The 26356-nt window shown below is 43.5% G+C and overlaps 1 protein-coding gene across 3 annotated transcripts in view; it reads left to right on the forward strand.

Annotated features, from left to right (window-relative positions):
* rgs20 (regulator of G protein signaling 20) overlaps nt 1-26356 on the forward strand; it is a 110814-nt gene that overhangs the window by 43326 nt on the left and 41132 nt on the right. For 2 of the 3 annotated variants that reach the window (XM_033019728.1, XM_033019727.1), the window contains one exon: nt 17016-17164. In XM_033019728.1, coding sequence (XP_032875619.1) covers nt 17019-17164 — 146 coding nt within the window. In that variant the 5' untranslated portion in view covers nt 17016-17018. Of the gene's footprint in view, nt 1-14139; nt 14251-17015; nt 17165-26356 lie in introns of those variants that run through there. The other variant, XM_033019729.1, reaches the window with a different exon arrangement.

The following is a 26356-nucleotide window of genomic DNA, read 5'->3' on the forward strand; positions in this document are numbered from 1 at the left end:
TCTCTCCCCTCTTTTTGCAATCAGCTACACATCAATGTTGAAACAATTCCCTACTTTCAGCAGCAGCAGAAAATCTTCTGTCTTGCATGTTATTTTAATAATCCTATATCTAAACTAATCATCAACAGCTCAATATTTCATAATATTTAAACAATCTATTTTATTGGTAAGCTGATGATTAATGTATCTTCTGATGTGATGCATCAGAATAAAATAAACTGTATTAACAAAACATGCCCCAATATATTCGAGCCTTGGGCAAAGGACGTCATTCATTAAGACCCAGAGTCTGTAATTATTATTTCCAGATAACACTTGATCCAAAAACCTTTGTGAAACAACCTTTGGATATGGCTTGTGAATCTTTTGCCTTTTATAATTTTAATAATGAACAATAATTAGACCTGAACAGTAGAGATCTTCAAAGAGGGAACTGAGTTTATTTCTGTCCAGCATGTACATTAGGGATAATAAATAGAAACATGATCCTCAATCAACAGTCATTCTCTTGCAGCTCATGATGTATATAAGCGACTCCTAATGTTTTGAGCAAAAACACAAAATGCTGGTGTAACTCAGCAGGTCTGGCAGCATCTCTGGAGAACATGGATAGGCAACGTTTCAGGTTCAGACCAAAAAGTCTGAAGAAGGGTCCCGAAGCAAAGAGTAGGAATTAACGAGCTAGGTGCTGGGACCCGTTATTTACAATATATATTAACGATTTAGATGAGGGAATTAAATGTGACATCTCTAAGTTTGCGGATGACACAAAGCTGGGTGGCAGTGTGAGCTGCGATGAGGTTGCTATGAGGATGTAGGGTGGCTTGGATAGGTTGGGTGAGTGGGCAGATGCATGGCAGATGCAGTATAATGTGGATAAATGTGAGGTTATCCACTGGTTGCAAGAACAGGAAGGCATATTATTATCTGAATGGTGTCAGATTAGGAAAAGGTAAGGTGCAATAAAACCTGGGTGTGCTTGTACATCAATCACTGAAAGTAAGCATGCAGGTACAACAGGCAGTGAAGAAAGCTTATGGCATGTTGGCCTTCATAGCGTGAGGATTTGAATTTAGGAGCAAAGAGGCCCTACTGCAGTTGCACAGGGCCCTGGTGAGACCGCACCTGGAGGATTGTGTGCAATTTTGGTCTCCTAATTTGAGGAAGGACATTATTGCTATTGAGGGAGTGCAACATAGGTTCACCAGATTAATTCCAGGATGGCAGGCCTGACACATGATGAAAGAATGGGTCGCCTGGGCTTGTATTCACTGGAATTTAGAAGGATGAGAGGGTATCTTATAGAAACATATAAAATTCTTAAAGGATTGGACAGGCTAAATACAGGAAAAATATTCCCGATGTTGGGAGAGTCCAGAATCAGGGGTGACAGTTCACGTATAAGGGGTAGGCCATTTAGGACTGAGATGAGGAAAAACCTCTTCACCCAGAGAGTTGTGAATCTGTGGAATTATTTGCCACAGAAGGCAGTGGAGGCCAATTTACTGGATGTTTTCAAGAGAGGGCTAGATTTAGCTTTGCGGGCTAAAGGAATCAAGGGATATGTGGAAAAAACAGGAACTGGGTACTGATTTTAGATGATCAGCCATGATCATATTGAATGGCGGTGCTAGCTTGAAGGGCCGAATGGCCTATACCTGCCCCTATTTTTCTATGTTTCTATGACCCATGACTTTGCCTATCCATGTTCTCAAGAGATGCTGCCTGACCAGCTAAGTGACTCCAGCACATTGTTTTTTACTCCAGATTCCAGCATCTGCAGTTCCTTGTATCTCCTAATATTTTAATCTTTGTAATACTGAAAATGTTTGGTAGCAAAATTATTCTTCCCTCCAAAAAATTAAAGAAAATCTGCTGGTCCAATGAAGATTATGGATTTGTTGATATTTTACACCAACTCATTTGTCTTTTTTTTTAATGTGTCTCCTTTTGTATTGGTTCAGCAATATATTGCATGGATTTATGTGCCTCTTGTGTGGCATTTAATCTTAAGAAAGATAGAATAATGCTTTTGTTTCTAAAGGTTATAATTAGTGAAGCAGTCACCTTTTAACATCGATAAATGTTTGCAATTTTGCCATTGCAATCTGGAAAGTAAAGAGAATGATTTTATCTGTGTGATAGAACTGAGAATGTCAATGTTTGAATCCTTGCAAAAGGAATTAAAATGTGAGATTATTAAATCAATCTAATCAAAAGAAAATGACGTCTAGTAAACTCAAAGTAAATGGATTAATAGATACAAATCAAAATATGGATGTGGTCAGAACTTCATACCTTGGTGCCAGTGAGAGGATGCTATCTAAGTGTTGACAACATAATTTGTTTCCTCATCTTTCATCAAAGGCTGAACACGCCACTGGATAACTAAACTGAGCAAATCTCCTTTTCAATAATCTAATAGAGCATGAATTTCAACAGCCATCTTTAATTTAAACTGCTGGCTTTTATTCTCATGATATCCAAGGCATGTTGGTATCTACCAAAATTAAAGTGCAGCGTTTAATAATTGTCGTCTTTTCTCTCACCTTTAATTTAGTTTGGCTCACCTAGTCCTGACCAGTGATCCCCGCACACTAACACTTACACACATTAGGGACAATTTACAATTTTATCAAGCTAATTAGCTTACAAACCTGTACGTCGCTGGACTATGGGAGGAAACCAGAGCTCGCAGAGAAAACCCACGCAAGTCACAGGGAGAACGTACAAACTCCGTACAGACAGCACCCGTAGTCAGGACTAATGGCACTCTAAGACTGTAACTCAACTCTGCGCCACAGTGTCGCCATTGTCGCTTGTGGGATTATATCTTGTTTCCCATTGAGAATTTTAAAACTTACTCTTCTTAAAAGTAATTTGACTTTATTTGTTTGATTTTCCCACAGTGTAGCAACCTTAACTGGGTTAGGCGCCTATTTTAAATTCACATAGTCTTATTTTGACATATTTATCACAGTTAAAATATGATGTGCAGGGCAGGTAAAACAATGATCTTCACCTATGATTTTATGAGCGTTTGCCTTGTTTGTGCCTGCCTATATAGGCCAGTGAAATCAGTTCCGTTTATTTTATTGTCACGTGTACTGAGGTACAATTAAAAGCTTTTGTTGCATGCCAACCAGTCAGCAGAAAAACAATACATGATTACAATCGAGCCATTTACAGTGTATAGAAACATGATAAGGGAATAACGTTTAGTGCAATGTAAAGCCAACAAAGTCCAATCAAGGAATGTCCGAGGGTCACCAATGAGGTAGATAGTAGTTCAGGACTGCTCTTTAGTTGTGGTAGGATGATTCAGTTATCTGCTAACAGCTGGAAAGAAACTGTCCCTGAATCTGGTGATGTGCGATTCCACAATTCTATACCTTTTGCCTGTTTGCATTAATCATGCTTTCGGCTAGAGCTTTCTTCACATCAGCTTCACTGCCAATTTTGGTATCATCATCAGATCACAACTATGGCACCTACAATTAAATCCACATCTTTTTTTGAACTAGGTCCTCTGGCACATTGATCTCCAACTACAAAAGCTGCTGTCAACAATTACCCTCTGCTTTCCAGCAGTAAACCAATTTCATAATATAACTTGCTACTTCCCTTCAATCTCATTGTTGATCAGTCTGCCAAATGGGACTTTGCCTTTGGCTTTAAATGATATCCAAGCATATCATGTCAAATGATCAACACTAAAACTGGAAGAAATGCTGGAAGAATTTACCCAGAAAGAGAAAAAACAGTCGATATTTTGGCTCAGCAACCTTCCTCGGAACTGGAGAAGAGTAGAGGGGTCGCAGTTTTCAAAGCAAAGCTGAATGGAGGCGTGAGGTGTATGACAAAAGACCGCAGAAAGACAGGTTAAGACAGGTCAACTGATTAGGAGCATTGGTACTGACCATTAGTGTAGCATCCTGAAAGAAACATGGTGAGAAACAAACTAGTGTAGAAATGCGAAACGATGAGAGAGCACTTTACCTTAAATTGCAAACTTCAATGTTTATTTTGGAGGGTTGCAGAGTGACCAGATGAAAGATGTTTGCCATTAAGCTGAAAAGGATGCAGAGAAGATTGTGTTCTGACAAAGGCAATCAGGGTCTATTTTATTTCGAAGTCACGTGAGTGACTACGTGAAGAGCCCGCCAGTCCGCATGTGCGTCAATACGCGAGAGGCAATGCGGCGGGTCGGAGCAGTTTGCAACTGCTCTGGCAGGTAAGTAAAATTTACTTTCAGCGGGCCGGAGTAGCTGATGGAGGCGGCCGCTCTTGGCGGCTGCCGCCATTGGAGCTCCGTATGGGAGCAGGCGGCCGATTTTGCAGGCCGCCGTGGAAGCTCCATAGGAGCTCAGGTTCGTTATTGCCGGCCGGATTTTAAGCCACCATGCAACGGCTTGGGAGCTCGCTGCTAAAATTAGCAGCAGACGGTGTTTAAATATAGCCGCAGCTAGGTTTCGTATCGCTGTTAACAGTGACCGGTGTTAGCCGCGGCCAGGGCACCGAACGGTAGGTAACCTCAGCTGCCATACCACCTATACATTTTTAAACATATAAATGCTGCTGAGGCAGCATATACTGGTATCAGCATATAATGTGTGCTCTATTCGTAGGGGCATTTTGATATATTACACATAGTTCTTTAATTTGTCAAAATCTGAAGAACTGGTTAAGGTAGTTAAAAATAGAGCTGGCAGTTTTTAATAGCGGTTGCTGTTCGGTCATGTTTGTGACTATTGCAGCAGATAGGACATTTATTATCATACACCATATGTAGCAATGTTACAAAATTTTGAGATTTTAAAAATCAAGTCTGCAATTTATCCCATCAGATAAAGCATAAACATAAGTTTAATTTGACACCTAATTCACTTTCATATCTCAAGTATTTAAAAAGTTATGGCCATTTTCATACTGGGAAATGAGCATCTTGTTCCCTATTGATTTTCTATGGACATAACAAAAAAGCTGTGATCGTGAACAGTCAAAAGCCCATAACTTTCTTAAAAATTAAGAGAACTGAATGAAATTTTCAGTTATCATAGATTGAAGCATTCTGAAACAAATATAAAATAATCTTACTTGGATGACCTGAAATTAAAGCATATAATTAGTTAGTTACCCAATTGTAGCTAATTTCAGACTTCAATTACTAGATCTAAACATCTATCCATTTCTTAATAAATGATTAACATTTTTAAATAGCCTAAATGTCCAAATAATATTCACAAATAATTCACAATAAAACATGATTTTTAAATCTCATTTACATTAATTTATAGACCAAATGGAAGGAATTTAGTGTTTAATTGCTGTAAATAAATGCCCATTTAAATCAGCTTTCGAGTGGGTCCCTGTGGAACGCGCTGGTTTAGAACGTTCACATTGCGGTAGATTTGTGCCCCCAAATGCCGAGAAAAATATTGCGGGATATAATGGGCCCAAAATGAGCTACTCGCAATATTAAACTTTGTATAAAGGGATCTTTAGAAGCCCTTTTTAATGTAAAAATATACAGCATACCTTCAGTTGACTGCTTTATGAGACCCTGCGGTTGCTGGTGTTCGCGGGTTTAGAGATTGATTTTTAAACTACTATAACTATTTTACGAGGCCTTTAAAACTAATAATAGCTTTTGCGACGGGGTCTTTCAGCGATTTTTCGTTAATAATTAACTAGGCTGAACATCCTCGATTTGAACAGCCTAGAGAAAATCGCGTTTTAAACCCGCCCCCTCTAAACGGCGCCAAAATCGCGCACACCCTCAGCGACAGATTTTCAGCGACGTTTCAGGTAGGCTTTGCAACATACCTACCATATGGTGTAGAAAACTTTGACTTGCCATTTCGTCACAGAATGGGACTCCACTGGAACGGGTGGCTGTTTGGAGGAACTCCATTAAGGCTCCAGAAAAGAGCTCCTGGCTTGGGAAGCCTTTTTTCAGCTGTGTCTATTAGACACCTGTGGAGCTATACCTAGTGCAGGGGTGCGTCATGATAATTTCTGCTCAGTTGAGGGGACTGTTGGAGATCTTTCAAAAAGACCCCAACCATGGGGATCAACAAAGCAGTCAAATCTTTGATCCAATGGGGCTATACTTCTGCTTAAATCATATGAACTGTGACAACGCTTGGCAGGGTTGCAGTATTTCTCCCACTCTGTCTTTTACAGGGTTCCGCTCTATTTCCTCCCTGAAATACTCTGTTGAGGCTCCAGAAGGGAGTAAGGACTCAGAGTCACTAGCAGGTGCAACCTGTCTGGTAAGTATAATGATGATACCGACAGAGCACAGATCTGCACAGCTAGTCCCGGTTCAGCTCCTAGAGGGAGCAGCTTGACAACCCCGAGTCGGGGCAAAGTCAAAGCCAAATCTGTGGGACAAGTCCTGTCGGACGATTTGGTCAACGGAATTCTGTCCCCACATCTATGCCAAATATGATTGGCCGTTTGTCTCAATTGCAACATCTGACGAATCAGATGGTGGCAAGAGAAATGCTTCGTGTTAACGGAGGCATGTACAAGCAGTTTGAATCATACACCTGAGGCAGCTCCTGGTTCAGGGTTGCAATATTCCTCCCACTCAGATGGAAGGAGTGGCGGAGATGGTGCCAAATAATATGCTCCGTATTACGGAAGCATGCACAGGCAGTTCAAGTCATATGCCTGTAGCTACCCCTGGTTCAGGGTTGGAATATTCCTCCCACTCGAAAGACTATCGGAGATGGTGTCACTAAATATGCTCTGTGTTACGGAAGCATGCACAGGCAGTCCGAGGCATACGCATGTGGCAACGCCTGGTTCGGGGTGCACTATTTCTCCCACTCTGGAGAATGTCAGAGATCAGTATGGAACTGACTCCGAACATGACTATGTGCCTGAATCCCATGTTTTAATGCATGATGTACGAGAGTCGCATAAGGAAGAACTACTTGCTCTTGCCTCTAAATTTGCAGTGTCTGCAAATGGAACCTTGCTGAAGCTCCAACAAGTAAATCAGTGACGCTGGCAGGTAAGGTCTATTTATTAACCTCTGTAAAACTCCAAATGGAGCAGTCTGTCAGCCCAGGTTTGGGTTTACTGGCAGCATGGGCTGTCTAGTGTTTTTTCACTGTCTCTGGGATAGATCCGGTTGATGTAGAGACATTGGCAGGGTGCTTTGCATAGTAACCTCTGCAAGTTCCAAGTAGAAACAGTTTAGTTATCTTGGTTCAGGGTAGATCATCATGGCACTGGTTGGCCATAAGGGCCATATTGACAAGGGATATTTTGATATATTACACATAGTCTGAAGTAGGGTTTCGGCCCGAAACGTCACCTATTTCCTTCGCTCCATAGATGCTGCTGCACCCGCTGAGTTTCTCCAGCATTTTTGTGTACCTTTGACAAGGGATGCACTGCCTCACCATCTGTGATTGAGGTTATCAGACTGCTCAGTAGAATTAAGTAGTTGAAGTCTTCCTCAAACACAAATTTCATCTAATTTCAAACACATGGTCTAATTTAACTGATTCAGAGAATCGATCTTGAAGTTGCATACTTTGCCATATCTATACACACGAGGCACAGATTATCTAGTGGTTTTGATAACAAAGCCAGTGGTGGAAGCCAATGCTGCCCTACTCAGACCTAAGTGCATTGTGGCATCAAGTTTTAGATAACTATGAACATTTTTGCAGCTGATAAACTTGAGGGCTATCAGTAGATACCTCTTGCGATATTAAGTATGAGGCAACATGAAATTTAATAATGCTAATTTGCCTATTCATTCAGGCCATGGTAAGGCGGCTGAAGCAACTTCTATTTACTCGCTTACGAGTAATGGCTGGGGCAGCCTGTCTTCTCGGGCAGCTAGATCTGCAGGATTGTATGGGAAATCTATGAACAAAATATGTGAGTTATATTTTAAATGAAAGTATCAGAGATTTGTGTGTTTTTTCAGTTTGAGCCTAGAGAAGCGTTTATGTGATAGCACAATTGACATTGCTTGTGCTGCTTTGTCATTCTCTATAGTACCATAAGTAATAAATAATAATAATAAATTTTATTTATTGGGCGCCTTTCAGACATCTCAAGGACACCTTACATAGGTTAACAGGAATATAAACATATAATCAGAATAAAATAAATAATAAAGACATCACAGAAACACAAATTAAAAACAGAATTCAGTCCAAAAACAAAAATCAAAAACACAATGTGAAGAGAGAGCAGCGGCAGCTAAAGCGCACCAGCGTCCACTCTCCCTTCCGACAGCCATCTTGGACAAAGACTAACAGGATTACCTTACAGACAAAAAATCATCCCCCCACAATGGATACCACTGTGGGGGAAGGCACAATGTCCAGTCCCCAACCCCAAGTTCACCCCAAAGTCAGGCCTATTGAGGCCACCGCAATTGCCTCTACGGAGGCCCGATGTTCCTGGCCGTTCTCACCGGGTGGTCTTGCCCCGGCGTCGGGAGAGTCCTCTCAGCGGCTGGGCCACCTGGAACGGCCGCCTCCTAGCTGGAGACCGCGGCTTCCGAAGCCGACAAGGCCGCGCAGGTTTGGAGCTCCCAGGCTCCCGATGTTGAAATCGGCGCCGCCCGCTCCGCACCGCAGACCCGCAGCCCGGAGGTGTTGAACTCGGCGGTCTCAGCTCACCAGAGCTCCAGCGCGTCGATCCAGCATGGCGACCCAGGCAAGGCATCGCCCGCTCCGCTCCGCGATAGCGCTCCAGCGCTGTGCCGCGACCGAGGCCGAGGTGCTGGGCGGTCCCTGCCAGGAAACGGCGCTCCAAGCCCGCTGGTAGGCCACAAGGACGGGTCTGTGGGCAGCCCGGAGAAAAAGCTGCCTCACCGACCAGGTAGGGACCTAGAAGTAAAATTGACCCCTACCCCCCACATTAAAAAGTCAATTTCTCCAACGGACAAAAAACAGGACTCACTAAAAACTTTTTAAAAAGCGAATTAAAACGGACGGCTGCTGGCCGTGGGACAATAAATGATTGGTTATTCACCCGCTGTTCACTAACGTTAAGCAGGGTGTCTTTTATATGACCACTCTAATAGCCTACACTCATTGTAGTATGCGATGTATATCAGTAAATTATTATGCAATTATTCATCTACTATATTCCTAATGGGAGCAGTATTTTTAAGATGATTATGCTTTCAGCAACTGATCTCAGCACAAAGAACACGGTTTTTACTCAATCTCTGGCTCGGTCTGGGTCATAACTGACATTAGGGTAGCTTGTTATGGGAATGATCTCATAAGCAAAATGGGCGTGATTGCGTACATTTGAAGTTGACAGCATACCCACCAGAGTAGAGATTGGGGGTGTCATTATGTATACAAGTGCACTGAGCTTGCTAGTACCTATGAGATGAAAGATAGTTTCTTTATTTTTATTCAATAGTCTCAAGATATTGCTGATGGCTCATTAGCAGCCAATAGAATGGATATTTTCCCTTTCATCATACAGCAAGAGGCTTACATAGTGCGTGTTAATAAATTATAAACATTGGTTGAATATGTCTGGATATTTGTAGATATAATTCAGCACAGTATTGCATGAGTTTTTGTCTAACTCAAAAGTCTATTGGGACTATGGTCCGGTTAAGAACAATGGCCATGTATGCAAGTTAGCATCATGGTATTAATAACCCATGTTTTTTCTACCATTAATGGTTTATCTGTTGAAGTGTTTCACTCACAGATTGGGTTACTGCATGAAACCACAGAGCTTTGAAGTCTTCACGTAGTCACTCACATGACTTCGAAATAAAATAGAAAGATTAAACGAGAACTTACCGTTTGAAGTTTGATCTTTATTTTATGAGAAGTTGAAGTGAGGGAATACGTGCCCACCACTCCCAACACTACTTCTCATAAAGTCCATTCGGTAGTTCTAAACTCGTTAATCTTTCTATAGCTTAGGTCAGCAACCATTCTGTGGTTTCATACTGTTGCTCTAAAGTTTGATGCGCATGCGGACTGGCGGGCTCTTCACGTCTTCCCTCACTTCAACTTCTCATAAAATAAAGATCAAACTTCAAACGGTAAGTTCTCGTTTAATCTTTCTATTTTAACCAGAAACAGATGAACAGGAAGACACCCTCTTTGCTAAAGTCCAGAACTGAAGCTATCAAGAAGGATGATCCCACATTGTCGTTGAAGACCAAGTATGGTCTTTGCAAGGTTCACAGGGATGCCAAGGGAGGATTCGAAAATGAGCTAAAAGCTCAATCAGCTGATTGAAGACCTGCATACCATCACATGCTACAAGCCAAAGTCGTGCCCAATCTCTGGCAACTATGCATCTCTGTCAGATGTGCTTGATTCATTTTATACCAGTTTTAAACAGGCAATCAAAAGTTCATCTCAGCTCGCCCCTCCTTTCCCCACTGAATCTGTCCCACCACAACTCAGTGGCAAAAGTCAGATATGCTTTCATGAGGATAATTTCTCAGAAATCCACCGACCCAAATGGAATCCCTGGACTGATTCAGAGATCATGTCCAATTAATTGGCCAGTCTTTGCTGACAAATTCAACCTTTCACTTCAACAGTCTTCTATCCCCCTCTGCTTCAAGGAAACCTTCATCATTCCAATCCCTCGAAAAACTAAAGTGAATAGTCTTAATGACTATAGCCAGTAGCTCTAACATTGGCCATAATAAAGAGCTGCTGCCTTACAGCACTTGCAGCGCCGGAGACCCAGGTTCGATCCTGACTGTGGGTGCTGCCTGTACGGAGTACGCTCTCCCCAATCTTCGGTTTTCACCCACATTCAAAAGACGTACAGATATGTAGGTTAATGGGCTTGGTGTATGTGTAAAGGGGCCCTAGTGTGTGTAGGATAGTGTTAATGTGTGGGGATCGCTGGTCAGTGCGGACTCGGTGGGCCGAAATGCCTGTTTCCGCACTGTATCACTAAACAAAACTAAAAGTGCTTTATGGAGAAAGTTAATGACCCATATTTATGTCCGTTTTACAGACAATCTAGACCACCTGTAATTTCTGAGACATAATGCACACGTCTGAAAGTCAGGAATATGCTGACCATTGATGTCCATCTTGCAAACTGTTCTCTTTCAAATCACTGACAAAAGGTAAGTATTGGAGTGTAGTGTGCTTGAAGTACTGTGCTTCAACCGATAACCTACTCAGTCAGTCAGTCATTCAGTCAGTCGGTCAGTCAGTCGGTAAGTCAGTCAAACAGTCAGTCGGTCAGTCAATTACTCAGTCGGCCAGTCGACCAGTCAGTCAGGCAGTCGGTCAGTCGGTCAGTCACTCATTCGGTCAGTCAGTCAGTTGGTCGGTCAGTCAGTTGGTCAGTCAGTCAGTCGGTCGGTCATTTGGTCAGTTGGGCTGTCGGGCTGTCGGGCTGCCAGTGAGTGCTGCGAGGGGTCGGTCAGGCTGTCAGGCCATCTGTGGATGTTGCGAGGGATTGTTCGGACTATCGGCCGGCCGGTGTTGCAGCGAGCGAGCGGGCGGACTGATGGAGCCGGCACTATGGGGGTGCTGAAGGCGGCCCGGGTGGCATGTTCCCCACCATCATCATCCAGAAGGGCACGCTGGCCGAGGTGGATGTGCTAAGCAGCCACACTTACGGAGCCCACAGCCGGTCCCAAAGCGGCTCCAGCTCCAGCCGTGGGCAGCTCTGGAAGGGGGGGGGGGTAAGTTAGGGTTAGGGTTGGGCATTTTCCTCTCAGGGGAAGTTGCCTTAGCCTTCCCCCAGCCTGGCACTGCCCCAGTCCCACTACTGGTGTGACTCCCATTCTGCACGCTGGCAGTCAGTGGGGTTCAGTAAATGGGGGAACCCAGGGGAACTGCCCTGATCCAATAATTAGACTGGTTCCGGAGCCGGACTTCTGCGACAGTCTCCTTCAAAATACACGCTCACAATTATATTCATTATTACTAGACTAAGTGGGACCCATTGGGTCCCAAGTTCACACGGGAGGGCTGGTCCCCCAACGCAAATTTTCCACCTCTCCACCAATTCCAATATTGGTGGCCGGGGGGGGGGGGGGGCGGGGGGCGGGGGCGCGTGTCTGGTTATTGTGGGCTGAAGGGACTGGTTTCCAGAGGGCTAATATGGACATTGTGGGCCAAATAGATTCTTGGGGTGACAGCTCTGTCACTCAAGCCTGATGTGCTGGCAGCTCACACACGTGGGCGAGCAGTTGACTCGCGGCTATTCCTTGAAATTCCATTTCAAGCAGGGTGCAAGGCCACCAAATTCAATTGCAGTTTCCTACCATTTCAAGCAGGGTGCAAGGACACCAAATTCAATTGCAGTTTCATACGACTTCAAGCAGGGTGCAAGGCCACGAAATTCAGGTGCAGTTTCCTACGACTTCAAGCAGGGTGCAAGGCCACCAAATTCGTGCAGTTTCCTACCAGTTCAAGCCGGGTGCAAGGCCACCGAATTCAAATGCAGTTTCATACCATTTCATGCAGGGTGCAAGGCCACCACATTCAAATGCAGTTTCATACCATTTCAAGCAGGGTGAAACCACCATAAAACCACACTAAACACCACATAAACACCACACTCACAGTTCAGTAGACATTCAGAGTGTTCAGTTGATTCACAGCTCAGACAGAGTCGTGACCTCTCCCTCCCCCATCTTGCAGAGACTGAGCCACACCCACACTTCCGGGTTTTATAATCCCTCCCCCCTCCAACCGAATGGGCATGGCTTTCATGGCGTGATTGACAGGAGAGAGATTCTAAACATTTTTAAAACACTAATAACACTTTTAATTTTCATTGATGGGAAGAATCCTCTGCACCTGATGAGTGGAGGGGGACTGAGTAAGGTGTCGAAAAATCATAGCCGTAAGTGGTAGCGTTTTATCTAAAATCAATATAGAGTGCAAACAGGACGTTGTCAAGTTACCACCACCAACCACCATTTGCAGTGCAGCATTTCAAAGCAGTTACCACCACCAACAACCATTTGCAATGCAGCATTTCAAAGCAGTTACCACCACCAACAACCATTTGCAGTGCAGCATTTCAAAGCAGTTAACACCAGCAACAACCATTTGCAGTGCAGCATTTCAAAGCAGTTAACACCAGCAACAACCATTTGCAGTGCAGCATTTCAAAGCAACCACGTTTTCATTTTTAAACCACATTAAGGGCACTCACAGTTGAGTAGACATGTGTTATTCCCAGCTCAGAGAGACGTGACCCTCTCACTTCCTCCATCATGCAGAGACTGAGTGAGGCACAACACTTCCGGCTTTTATAGTCCTTCCCCCCTCCCACCAACAGGGGCAGCAGAGAGAATGTCAACATTTTTAAAACATTAATAACTCTTTTATTTTTCATCGAAGGGAAAAATATTTTTGTCCTGCACAGCGGAGGGGGACTCTGAGTAAGGTGGCCAAAAATCACAGCCGTAAGTGGCAGCGTTTTTTCAAAAATCATGAAACAAAAAACAGGAAGTGGTCAAGATCTTATTTTTATTAATATAGATATTATTTTTATATTATATAATTATATATAATTACTAGACTAAGTGGGACCCGTTGGGTCCCATGTTCGCATGGGAGGGCTAGTTCCGCCAACGCAATATTCCACCTCTCCAACAATTTCAATATTGGTGGTCAGTGGGGGGGCTTTCCGGAGTGCTAGTATGGGTGTTGTGGGCTGAAAGGACTGGTTTCCAGAGGGCTAGTATGGACATTGAGGGCCGAATGGATTCTTGGGATGGCAGCTCAGCCACTCAGGCCTGGTGGGCTGGCAGCTCAGTCACTCAGGCCTGGTGGGCTGGCAGCTCAGTCACTCAGGCCTGGTGGGCTGGCAACTCAGTCACTCAGGCCTGGTGGGCTTGCAGCTCAGTCACTCAGGCCTGGTGGGCTGGCAGCTCAGTCACTCAGGCCTGGTGGGCTGGCAGCTCAGTCACGCAGGTCTGGTGGGCTGCCAACACAGTCACTCAGGCCTGGTGGGCTGGCAGCTCAGTCACTCAGGCTTGGTGGGTTGGCAGCTCACTCACTCAGGCCTGGTGGGCTGGCAGCTCAGTCACTCAGGCCTGGTGGGCTGGCAGCTCAGTCACTCAGGCCTAGTGGGTTGACAGCTCAGTCACTCAGGGCTGGTGGGCTGGCAGCTCAGAAACTCAGAATCAATTTTAGACATTTTTCATCTTTTTCTGCAGATCACGGCAATGAAGGAGAAAAGTCTATCCAGGCCTGGATCTCACAGGGAGCCAATGAAAGGAGGGAGAAAAATACTGGGGTGAGGTTTAATACTTGCAGGGGGAATATTTACTGATGGGCCAAAGGGACTCCTCCCAGACTAATACAGTTCTGATGGGCTAAAGGGGATCTTTAAAAAGAATCTGAGTGAAATCTCAGTGAAACGCACTTTTTCTGGACTTTTCCTAGCCTGGCACAGGCATTTTAGACTCAAATACTCCTCCTGGGCAAAATGGACTGGTTTCTTGGCTAATAGGGCCTTGTGGGCCGAAATTAGTAGTTTCAGGCAGGCCAAACAACTAATTTCATTTCATTTCCAATTTCAAGCACAGGGCAGGCCAAACAACTCATTGCATTTTCATTTCATATCAATTTCCATTGCAGTTTCAAGCACAGGGCAGGCCAAACAGCTCATTGCATTTTCATTTCTTTTCCATTTCCATTGCAGTTTCAAGCACAGGGCAGGCCAAACAGCTCATTGCATCTTAATTTCATTTCCATTTCCATTGCAGTTTCCAGCACAGGGCAGGCCAAACAACTCATTGAATTTTCATTTCATTTCCATTGCAATTTCAAGCACAGGGCAGGCCAAATAACTCATTTCATTTTCATTAAGGGCTAACAAATCAATATATTGCAAGTACATTGCAGACTCACAGTTCAGTTGATTCACAGCTTAGGATCACAGTTGTGGCCTCTCCCTCGCGATCTTCCAGAGTGACTGACTCACGTCCAGGCATCCAGAGTTTTATAGTCCTGCCCCCCCCCCCCCCCCGGAATGGGCGTTACCTTCATCATGGTGATTGACAGACAAGAGGACCAATTTGCTGACCTCAAGAATTTTTAAATGCTCATAACTTTTTTATTTTTCATCGATCGGAAAAATCCTCAGGGCTGCCTCATCAGAGGTGGACTGTGAGTAAGATGGCCCAAAATCATAGCGATATAGTGTAGCGTTTTTTCTAAAATCAATATACAGTGCAGACAGGAAGTGGTCAAGATGAGACTTTTAGTTATATAGATATATAACTCCAGTCATATTCAAAAGTCACACACACACACACACACACACACACACACATGCATATATATATATATATATATATATATATATATATATGGTATAATAATATATGGTTTAAATAGACAGCAGCACGGAATTAGGCTCCCCATGGAGTAATATGAGCGTTGAACACTAGATGGCGCTTGCTTTTTCAGTCTCATTTTCTAATTAGCTCAATTAATTAAAGTGCAACTTTTGGCACTGACGAGTTATGACTTCCTTCTCAATTTTATTTTATCTAAATCTGTACCAAATTTCAAGTAGATCACAGAGATGGGTCACGAAAGTCAAATTCTAGACACATTTTTGATGCTCGGCCCACAGCCTATTTGGGTGGCATGGTGGTGAAACAATAGAGCTACTGCCTTACAGCGCTAGATCCCCGGGTTTGATCCTGACTATGGGTGCTTGTCTGTTCAGAGTTTGTATGTTCTCCCCGTGACCTGTGTGGGTTTTCTCCAAGATCTTCGGTTTCCTCCCACAATCCAAAGACATACAATTTTGTATAATTTGGCTTGGTATAAATTTAAATTGTCCCCAGTGTGTGCGGGATAGTGTTATTGTGCAGGGATTGCTGGTCGGTGCAGACTCGATGAGCTGAAAGGTTTGTTTCCGTGCTGTGTCTCTAAAGATGGTACCGTGTTCAAACAAAAGACGGGGAGACTTTCTGTACGTGAAAGACTCCTCAATGTTTATGGTCATCTTTTCCAAAGATGAGTGATAAGTGTAATTTCTTTATTGCTGACCACAAAATCTGGGCTGGTGAAAATGTTTGCATAACTTAAGAGGTTGTCAACATGGAAGCATTACACAAAGACTCAAATATTTCAAATTGATTTTAACAATTAGACACCTAGCACTAATTATTGAAAGCCTACTTTATAAGAGCGAAGGAGATTAAAATCAGGAAAAACTAATGGGTGGCAAAGTGTGGAGGGCACAATGACTCAACTGGTAGAGCAGCTGCCTCACAGCATCAGAGACCCAGGTTCAATCCTGACCACGGGTAATGTTGTGTGGAGTTTACACGTTCCCTGTGCGACTGTGTGGGATTTCTCTGGGTGTTCAGGTTTGCTCCCACATGAAAACGACATGTGGGTTTCTATGTTAATTGGTCTCTGTAAATTGCCCCAGGTGCGCAGGGAGTGGATGCGTAAGTGGGATAACGTAGAACTAGTGTGAATGGGCAATTGATGGTCAGCGTGAATTTGGTATTCCCAAGATGTATCTCTAAACTAAATTAAATTAACAGTGGATTGTTTTCATTTCATAAGTTCGTAAGTGAAAGGAGCAGAATTAAGCCATTCGGCCCATTAGGTCCACTCTGCCATTCAATCATGGCAGATCTACCTTTCCCTCTCAACCCCATTTTCCTGACTTCTAATCAATAATTTATCTATCTCTGCCTTACAAATATTAATCGAATTGGCCTCCACAGCCTTCTGTGGCGATGAATTACAGATATTCACCACCCTCTGACTAAAGAAATTCCTTGTGTAAGAAAGAACTGCAGATACTGGTTTAAATCAAAGGTAGACACAAAAAGCTGGAGTAACTCAGCGGGTGAAGCAGCATCTCTGGAGAGAAGGAATGGGCGACGTTTTGGGTTACTCCAGCTTTTTTTGTCTACCTAAAGAAATCCCTCCTCATCTCCTTCTTAAAGGAATTCTTAAAGGAACGTCCTTTTATTGATGTACTGCTTCTCTACAGCCTCCTCTGGTCATGTTCTGCTTTCTCCACAGCCCATGGGATCGGAGCGGATGGAGATGCGTAAGCGGCAGACATCGGTGCAGCAGGAAATGCCGGGCTCTACACAACCGCAGCAGGGCGCTGGGAACCGGGGCTCCAATGCATGCTGTTTCTGCTGGTGCTGCTGCTGCAGTTGCTCATGGTACGTCTCCCTGTCTATTTTCTCCCAGCTCTGGAGAGTGACTGGAAAGTAAATAACGCTGTCCTGATCTGCACTCCCATGACTACAGGCAGCTCCCATGATATCAGTGCTTAGACAAAACAGGATAAATCAATCCTTTAATCACAGTGCATTTTGCTAGTCTGAGCGGTAAAAATAGCAGAATAGAATTCAGCACAGTCCTGTGGGAACCACCGCAGGCTACATTTGAGTTTAGTTTACAGATGCTACACGGAAACAGGCCCTTCCGACCAGCAATCCCCGCACACTCACACTATCCTACGCACTAGGGATAAATTACAATGTTACCAAAGCCAATTAACCTACAAACCAGAAGGTCTTTGGAGTGTGGGAGGAAATTGAAGCACCCGCAGAAACCCCACGCAGGTCATGGGGAGAACTTAGAAACTCCGTACAGATGGCACTGGTAGTCAGGATCAAACCCGGGTCTCTGTTACTAAGGCAGCAACTCTACCACTGCACCACCATGCTGCACCACCATGCTGCAAAATTGTTCACGACATAATGTTCAATAGGTGTCATATTCACTGGTTTTAAAAACCAGAAATATAATTTTTTGAACTCACCTTTTCCTATTCCACCCAAAGATTAGATATGCCACAACCTTCTTTTCACTGCATTGGCGACAGGGTTCCTTGTGACCAAGTTAATCAAAGCTTTATGGTGAAGTTGATGAAGTCAGTGAGTTCTCCATGGGTGCAGGAGGTAACACCAATGCAGTTGTCAATGTAGCGGAGGTAGAGTTCGGGGATAGGGCCAGTGTACGCCTGGAACAGGGGTTGTTCGACGTACTCTACAAAGGGGCAGGCATATCTGGGGCCCATGCGAATGCCCATAGCTACACCTTGGATTTGGAGGAAGTGGGAGGAGTCGAAGGAGAAGTTGTTGAGGGTAAGGACCAGCTCTGCTTAGCGGAGGAGAGTATTGGTAAACAAAAATTGGCTGGTTCTGCGGTCGAGGAAGAAACGGAGACCTTTAAGACCTTGGGTGGGGGGTGGAGGCGTAGAGTGACTGGAAATCCATAGTAAAGATGGGCCTAGAAAACGAAAGTCACTGAGGAGACGAAGAGCGTGTGAGGTGTCTTGGACATAGGTAGGGGAGGGATTGGACCAGGAGGGATAGGATGGAGTCGAGTTATGTGGAAATTAATTTGGTGGGACATGAACATGCAGAAACAATGGGTCTGCCAGGACAGTTTTGTTTGTAGATTTTGGGGAGAAGATAAAATCGGTCCCTGCGGGGCTGGGGAACGATAAAGTTGGAGACTTTAGAGGGCAGAGAGCCAGAAGTGATGAAATCAGTAATGGTGCTTGAGATTAAGGCCTGGTGCTCGTCTGTGGGGGTCATGGTCCAAGGATAAGTAGGAGGATGTGTCTGAGAGTTGTCGTCTGGCCTCATACCGGTAGATGTCAGCGCGCCAGACTACCGCGGCAAGATACAGGAGGAGTCTATTGGTCTAGATACAGGAGGAGACTAGATGCAGGAGGAGACAGGAGACCAATGGTCTAGATACAGGAGGAGCCTATTTGGTCCGTCAAACCTGTTCTGCCATTTAATATGATCCTGGCTGATCTGATTGTAACCTCCGCGCTGCATTCCCATTTATCCACAGAATCTTTTCAGCCATTTGCTTATCAAGCATCTGAATATTTCTGTTATAAAACGTTCAAAAAATATTTTCCACTGTCTATGAGGAAGTAAGTTCCAAAGACATGACCATCTGAGACAAACATTGTACCTCATATCTACATTAATGGGTGACCCTAATTTTTAAACTGTGACCGACTAATTCTAAATTCTCTAATAAGTGGGAACATAATTTCCACATCCATTCTCAGGATCATATATGATTTATCCCCTCTCATGCCTGTAGATTAGATTAGATTAGATTATTTAATGACCACACAGTCAAGCTGGTGGAATTCAGGTTCAGTACAGGATGTTACAAGGTAGGCTGATTCCCGTCAAACATAACATAAAACACAACATCATTCAATATACAGTACATGCATGGGGAGGATATGTGCTGTTGTCATAGTGTGTTCAGAATTCGGATTGCGTGTGGGTAAAAACTGTTTTTAAATCGAGATGTCTTGGCGGACAGTGAGCTGTAGCGCCTTCCTGATGGCAGCAGGTGGAAGATGTGGTGAGCTGGGTGGGAGGGATCAGAGATGATTTTCTTCACCTTTGACACAGACCATTTGTGATGGAGTGATTCTATTGATGGAAGGGGAGTGCTGATGATTTTGGAGGCTTTGTTAACTATGCGTTGTAATTTATTACGGGAGTGAGTGTCTAAACTGCTGAACCAGACTGTAATTGATGAAGTGAGCATGCTTTGGATGATGGCTGTGTAGAATTTGATTAGGAGGTGTTTCCTTACTCTAATCTTCTTGAGCTGGCGGAGGAAGAAGAGTCTTTGGTTGGCTTTTTTGTAGATGTGATTTGAATTGATTTTCCATTTGAGGTTATTGCTTATGTGAGTGCCAAGAAATTTGTATGAATCAGTGGTGGATATGGGTTCGCCTGAGATGAGTAGGGGGGTCTTGGGTTGTGCCTTACGTCTGAAATCAATGATGAGTTTGTGTGTTTTTGATGTATTGAGTAAGAGGTTATTCACCAGATACAAGCCTTGACTATTCAACATTTCTCTTTAAGATAACCTGCCTTCAGGTATTAGTCTTGAAAACATTATCTGAACTACGTCCAATACATTAATATATTTCCTTAATTAAAGATACCTCTACTATACTCAGCAGCCCAAATGTGTTCTTATCTGGTCATTCAAATGTGGTGAAAAGGCTAGGCTGCAACTCAGCTCTTTATGGAACATCAATTACCATACTCTTCCCATCAGAGAAGGGATCTTCCCTGTTGTGCAACTGCTCAATTATTGATCATTTACAAGGATACTTCCACTGTGCTCCCAGCCCTTCTTTATTGGCAGCTACATTCATGGGCGCACATTTATATGCAGTCCTTGTGATTTAAAGCAAAATTGAATTAGCTTTGACTAGCTTTTCTGATCCATGGATACCTTTGATCACATTATTTTAGTCAAATTCAATTGAAACTACCCCCATGATGGATATGAAACCAACCAATCATTGTATACGCGATTCTCTTCCAACATCCTTACACAACAGTGATATTTGCAATTTTCAACCCAAAGGCAATATGCCTGAATTTTCAGGGTTTTTGGCAAATAAATGTACTTGCAATTTCTTCGACAGTTTGGGATCATAAAGTTTCAGGTCCTGAAGGATTCTCCAGCTTAAGTCTCATTATTTTCACCGTTACCTCCTTACTTCTGTCATTGCCGTTTCCCCACAAGCACCATGTAATTAAATTGTGTATCAGCTATGTAAATTAATTTTCTGAAAAAATTTAATAAAGAGCACTCCTGGCAAATGAAAATAAATTGGCATTTTATGTGCGTAATTAAAATATGTTTCATGTGGGTCAAAAGAAGTAATAGATATATTATTTATATTTCTATATACGCAGAATGCCATTCTGCATCTGGAATAACACAACTTGTCAGGAATGTAGTCCATAGAAAGGTCGCAGATATAAATTAAGATATAAAACTATGAAATATCTACTTCACAAAATGCTTTTTCCCCTGTCCCAGTGTTCTTGTGGGCAAAACCTCTTCAGAAACTGTTTCACAAGAAACTACTTATGAGTCTCAGATTCATTTAAACCAGCGGTGGGGAACCTTTTCATGTTGGAATGCCGCATTAAGTTAGCCGTAATCTAATAAGGGCGCATCCAAGATACTTCAATTAGATATACTTCAAAATGTACATTATTTTGTTAAAGTAACCGTCATGACTTACTAATGTTTTAATTGTGGCTGTCAGTCTGGGAGGATTATTTCTTTGAATCTTCTTTTACACTTTGGTATTTTAAAAACGTTCATTTTAAGATTAAAATAAAAATTAAAAAAGCCGAACAAAAACATATTAATAAAAATAAAATGATTTGTTCTATAAAATTTGGATTCATTCAAAAGGCCGCACTTAATGGCCTGGAAACCGCATGCGGCCTTAAGGCCGCAGGTTCCCCACACCTGATTTAAACAATGTAAAGAATTCAAAGATGAGTCGCACCCTAGCCATTCCCTCTTCTCCCCTCTCCCCTCTCCCATTGGGCAAAAGGGATAGAAGAATGAAAATGCCCACCTCCAAATTCAGGGACAGTTTCTTCCCAGCTGTGATCAGGCAACTGAACCATGCTACCTACAACTGGAGAGCGGTCCCGAACTACTATATACTTCATTGGAGACCCTCGGCCTAGAAACATAGAAAGATAGGCGCAGGAGTAGGCCATTTGGTCCTTTGAGCCAACACCGCCATTCAAAATGATCATGGCTGATCATCTAACCAGTACCCTGTTCCTGCTTTTTCCCCTATCCCTTGATTCCTTTAGCCCAAAGAGCTAAATCTAACTCTCTCTTGAAAATATCCAGTGAATTGGCCTCCACTGCCTTCTGTGGCAGAGAATTCCACACATTCACAACTCGTTTGGTGAAGTCATTTTTCCTCATCCCAGACCTACCCCTTATTCTTAAACTGTGACCCGCTGGTTCTGGATTCCCCCAACATCGGGAACATTTTTCCTGCATCTAGCCTGTCCAATCCTTTAAGAAATGTATATGTTTTTATAAGATTCCCTCTCATTCTTCTAAATTCCAGTGAATACAAGCCCAGTTGACCCATTCTTTCATCATATGTCAGTCCCACCATCACTGGATTTAACCTGGTGAGCCTACGCTGCACTCCCTCAATAGCAATAATGTCCTTCCTCAAACTAGGAGAACAAAATTGCACACAATACTTCGGGTGCGGTCTCACCAGTGCCCTGTACAACTGCAGTAGGACCTCCTTGCTCCTAAACTAAAATCTTCTCGCAATGGTCAACATGCCATTAGCATTCTTCACTGCCTGCTGTACCCGCATGCTTATTTTCAGTGACAGATGTACATGCACACCCAGGCCTCGTTGCACATCCCCTTTTCCTAATTTGACACCATTCAGATAATAATCTGCCTTCCTGCTCTTGCCGCCATAGTGGATAACATCCATATTATACTGCATCTGCCGTGCATCTGCCCACTCACTCAACCTATCCAAGTCACCCTGCAGCCACAGAGCATCCTCATCGCAGCTCACACTGCCACCCAGCTTTGTGTCTGTCATCCGCAAACTTGGAGATTGTTGAAAATGATCACTCTCTAATAAGCCTGTGGGCGGAGCAATAGTATGAGTGACACTAATCTACAGAGATGTCACATTTAATTCCCTCGTCTAAATCGGTAATATATATTGTAAATAACTGGGCACCAAGCTTTGCGGCACCCCACTAGTCACTGCCTGCCATTCTGAAAAGGACCTGTTAATTCCTACTCTTTGCTTCCTGTCTGCCAACCAGTTCTCTATCCATGTCAATACCCAATCCCTAATATCATGTGCTTTAATTTTGCACACCAATTTCTTGTGTGGGACCTTGTCAAAGGTCTTTTGAAAGTCCAAATACACTGGCTCCATTCTACTTGTTACATCCTCAAAAAATTCCATAAGATTAGTCAAGCATGATTTACCCTTCATAAATCCATGCTGACTTTGACCAATCCTGTCACTGCTTTACAATTGCCCGGCTATGACATTTTTAATAATCAACTCAAGCATCTTCCCTACTACTGATGTAAGGCTAACTGGTCCATAATTCCCCTTTTCTCTCTCCTTCTCTTAAAAAGTGGAGTTACATTGGCTACCCTCCTGTCCACAGGAAGTTGAGAGAACTTTGGAAAATGATCACCAATGCATTCCACGATTTCTAGGGCCACCTCCTTGAGTACTCTGGGATGCAGACCATCAGGCCCTGGGGATGTATCTGCCTTCATCGACCTATCTTTGATCAGGCTTTACTTGCTTTATCTTGCACTAAACATTATTCAACTTATTCCCTTTATCATGTGTCTGTTCAGTGTAGATGGTTTGATTGTAATCATGTATTGTCTTTCCACTAACTGGTTAGCACGCAACAAAAGTTTTTCACTGTACCTCAGTACATGTGCCAATAAACTAAACTCAAACTCAACTGAGTCAGGTTCAAACTGCAACTTCAGGCCCAGTACATACATTTCAGTGGAAGCCTTTTGAGTTGACCAAAAAATTGATAATTAGTGGAATGAAGGAAAGAGCACTTATGTGCTTAGGTCCAGAGCTCACGTGGAAGGTTTAGTTTAGTTTAGTTTAGAGATACAACGTGGAAACATGCCCTTCGGTGCACTGAGTCTGCACTGAACAGCGATCCCCGCACATTTACACTACCTTAAACACACTGGGGACAATTTTTTTACATTTATATCAAGCCAATTAACCAACAAACCTGTATGTCTTTTGAGTGTGGGAGGAATCTGAAGATCTTGGAGAAAACCCACACAGGTCAAGCGGAGAATGTACAAACTCTGTACAGACAGGCACCCATACTCAGGATCGAACCCGAGTCTCTGGCAATGTAAGGCAGTAGCTCTACCACAATGTCACCGTGCCGCCCGGTAAATAATATGGACTAGTTGTGCCATTTTCATATTGTAAGTACTGCTATGCAATTGAGCGTGACAAAATAACACCCATCTGCTGTAATTTCATTCAGCTTATCTCATCTCTCTTGCAAAGCAGGAAGACACTCTAATGCTTCATAACACCACCACTACCACCTGCTGCTTTCCACTGATCACGGTGCTGTGCGGAATGATCTCTGCTTTTTTAATAACAATGTTCTGTCAGCTTTCCATGAATCTCCATAAGCCTTGCAACAGGAAATCCTGCTGTTTACTAGTTCCATATCCTGTTTTCGTCTGCCTCTCATTGAACTCGGCCTACATTTATTTTCATGATATAAAATTTGTAAGATAGCAAGAATCGTCAATAGATGTGGTTTGTATATGCCGAAGAAGTATCTAATAACTTCCAAAGAAGTAATAGATACACAAGCAAATTCTGTTAGGCCCAGGCATGGCGTTTCACTCAATGACTGGGTACCATCTGCAATTTTACTTTCCAAATATGATATCTTAACATTTCAACCACAAACCAATCTGTGCTTGTAAATTGGGAACAAATTTTCTGCTTTTCTCTCCAGTTTTTCCTTTTCAGCCAAAATATAGTAAACCACCATAGTATGCCTAAGGTTAGCATCATTCAGGAGGAATGTTACTGAGTATACTGTAATACCCTTAAATTTCAATTTCTAAATGCAATACCAAAGAAAAGTACTGCAATACTAATTGAACATCATTTTGTACAGCTTATTAGCTTTAAACTAGTACACATAAATAAAATAACAAAATAAGTATATCAGTCATTATATTTCTGCTATTCACCGCATTATTTATTCTAAAAATATATTGATATATTAATATAAGTGCTAAAACTATATCGGGATAAAGTGATTTTGTTATACATTTTGCCGATTGGGTGCTTTTAAGGATTTTAAAAAGTTAACACATAATAAATAATACATCCACATAAACATGATAAAGTATCAGGTAAACCAAATATATATTTCCATTTGTTATGACACCTTCCTCCCTCGTTTGCTCCAGTGTAAGTCAAGCACTGTGTGTTTTGCCAACCTCCTACCTGATTTCCATTGAACCCTGAGCAAAAAAACAAAGTGTCGGAGGAACACAGTACGTCAGGCAGCATCTGTGATGAGAATGGCAGGTGAAGTTTAAAGTCAAGCCCCTTCTTCAGATTGATGGAGTAGGGGGGAGAAAGCAGGAAAAGAGAGATGGGTTTGGGGCAAAGCCTGGCAAGTAAAGGGCCTGTCCCACCAGCATGCGATTGCATGCGTCTAGCGTGACCAAACGGAAGCAGAGTTCGCGCTAAGTTCGCGGTAAGTACGCGCAAAGTACACGGCAAGTACGCGCAAAGTTCGCACGTGACGTAATTTACGTCAAACTCACCAATCAGCTGGGCAGGATGTGGGCTGATTTGGATGTCGCACGGCGTCGGGTGATGACGTCATCGCGCAACGGCACGCCGGGCGGTGACGTCATCGCGCAACGCCACCGCTAGGCGTTCGCCGTCAAGACGCTGCATACGGCGTCAAGACGCTGCGTACGACGTCAAGGCGCTGCGTACGCCCGTCGAGTCGCTGCGTACGGCCTCAATACAGCTGCGGGCTGACAGGCCGTTGTCGCGCGGTATTTGCGGACAGTGCAAGATTTTTGGAGCCCCGCGCGATGTTGGGGCCAGCCCCTCACAACTCCATACACCTCTGGCGATCGAAGTGGGACCGGCCCCACGGGGCCGTACGCCTCAAGCGACAACGTTTGGTCGCGCTAGACGCATGCAATCGCATGCTGGTGGGACAGGCCCTTTATGGGAAGATTCAGATGAGGTGGTGGGAGGACGGGGAGGCTGTTAGGTGGAGTAAGTGACAAAGCCTAAAGGCAAAAAGGAGACAATAGGGTGCCAGATAAGGAAAGAAAAGGAGGACTGAAATTAAAAGCCAGGTAGGGAGATGGGTGGAAGGGGTCAGGGGAGAGGAGAAAGGCGGGATTAAAGGAAAATATGGGACTACTGGATGGGTGATATGCACACCTACTCCTTGCCCTTGACCATGACCCCAATAATAAACAACCACCTATGGAAGTAACACCCTTCTACTCTTAATTGCTCAAAAGTGTTACTTCACTCTCATTTCATTGTACTATTGCACGGCACCATATAACCATATAACCATATAACAATTACAGCACGGAAACAGGCCATCTCGACCCCTCTAGTCCGTGCCGAACACATAATCTCCCCTAGTCCCATATACCTGCGCTCAGACCATAACCCTCCATTCCTTTCCCATCCATATAACTATCCAATTTATTTTTAAATGATAAAAACGAACCTGCCTCCACCACCTTCACTGGAAGCTCATTCCACACAGCTACCACTCTCTGAGTAAAGAAGTTCCCCCTCATGTTACCCCTAAACTTCAGTCCCTTAATTCGCAAGTCATGTCCCCTTGTTTGAATCTTCCCTACTCTCAGTGGGAAAAGCTTTTCCACGTCAACTCTGTCTATCCCTCTCATCATTTTAAAAACCTCTATCAAGTCCCCCCTTAACCTTCTGCGCTCCAAAG

This window comes from Amblyraja radiata, chromosome 4 (genome assembly GCF_010909765.2).
Source record: "Amblyraja radiata isolate CabotCenter1 chromosome 4, sAmbRad1.1.pri, whole genome shotgun sequence".
Classification (NCBI taxonomy): Eukaryota; Metazoa; Chordata; class Chondrichthyes; order Rajiformes; family Rajidae; genus Amblyraja; species Amblyraja radiata.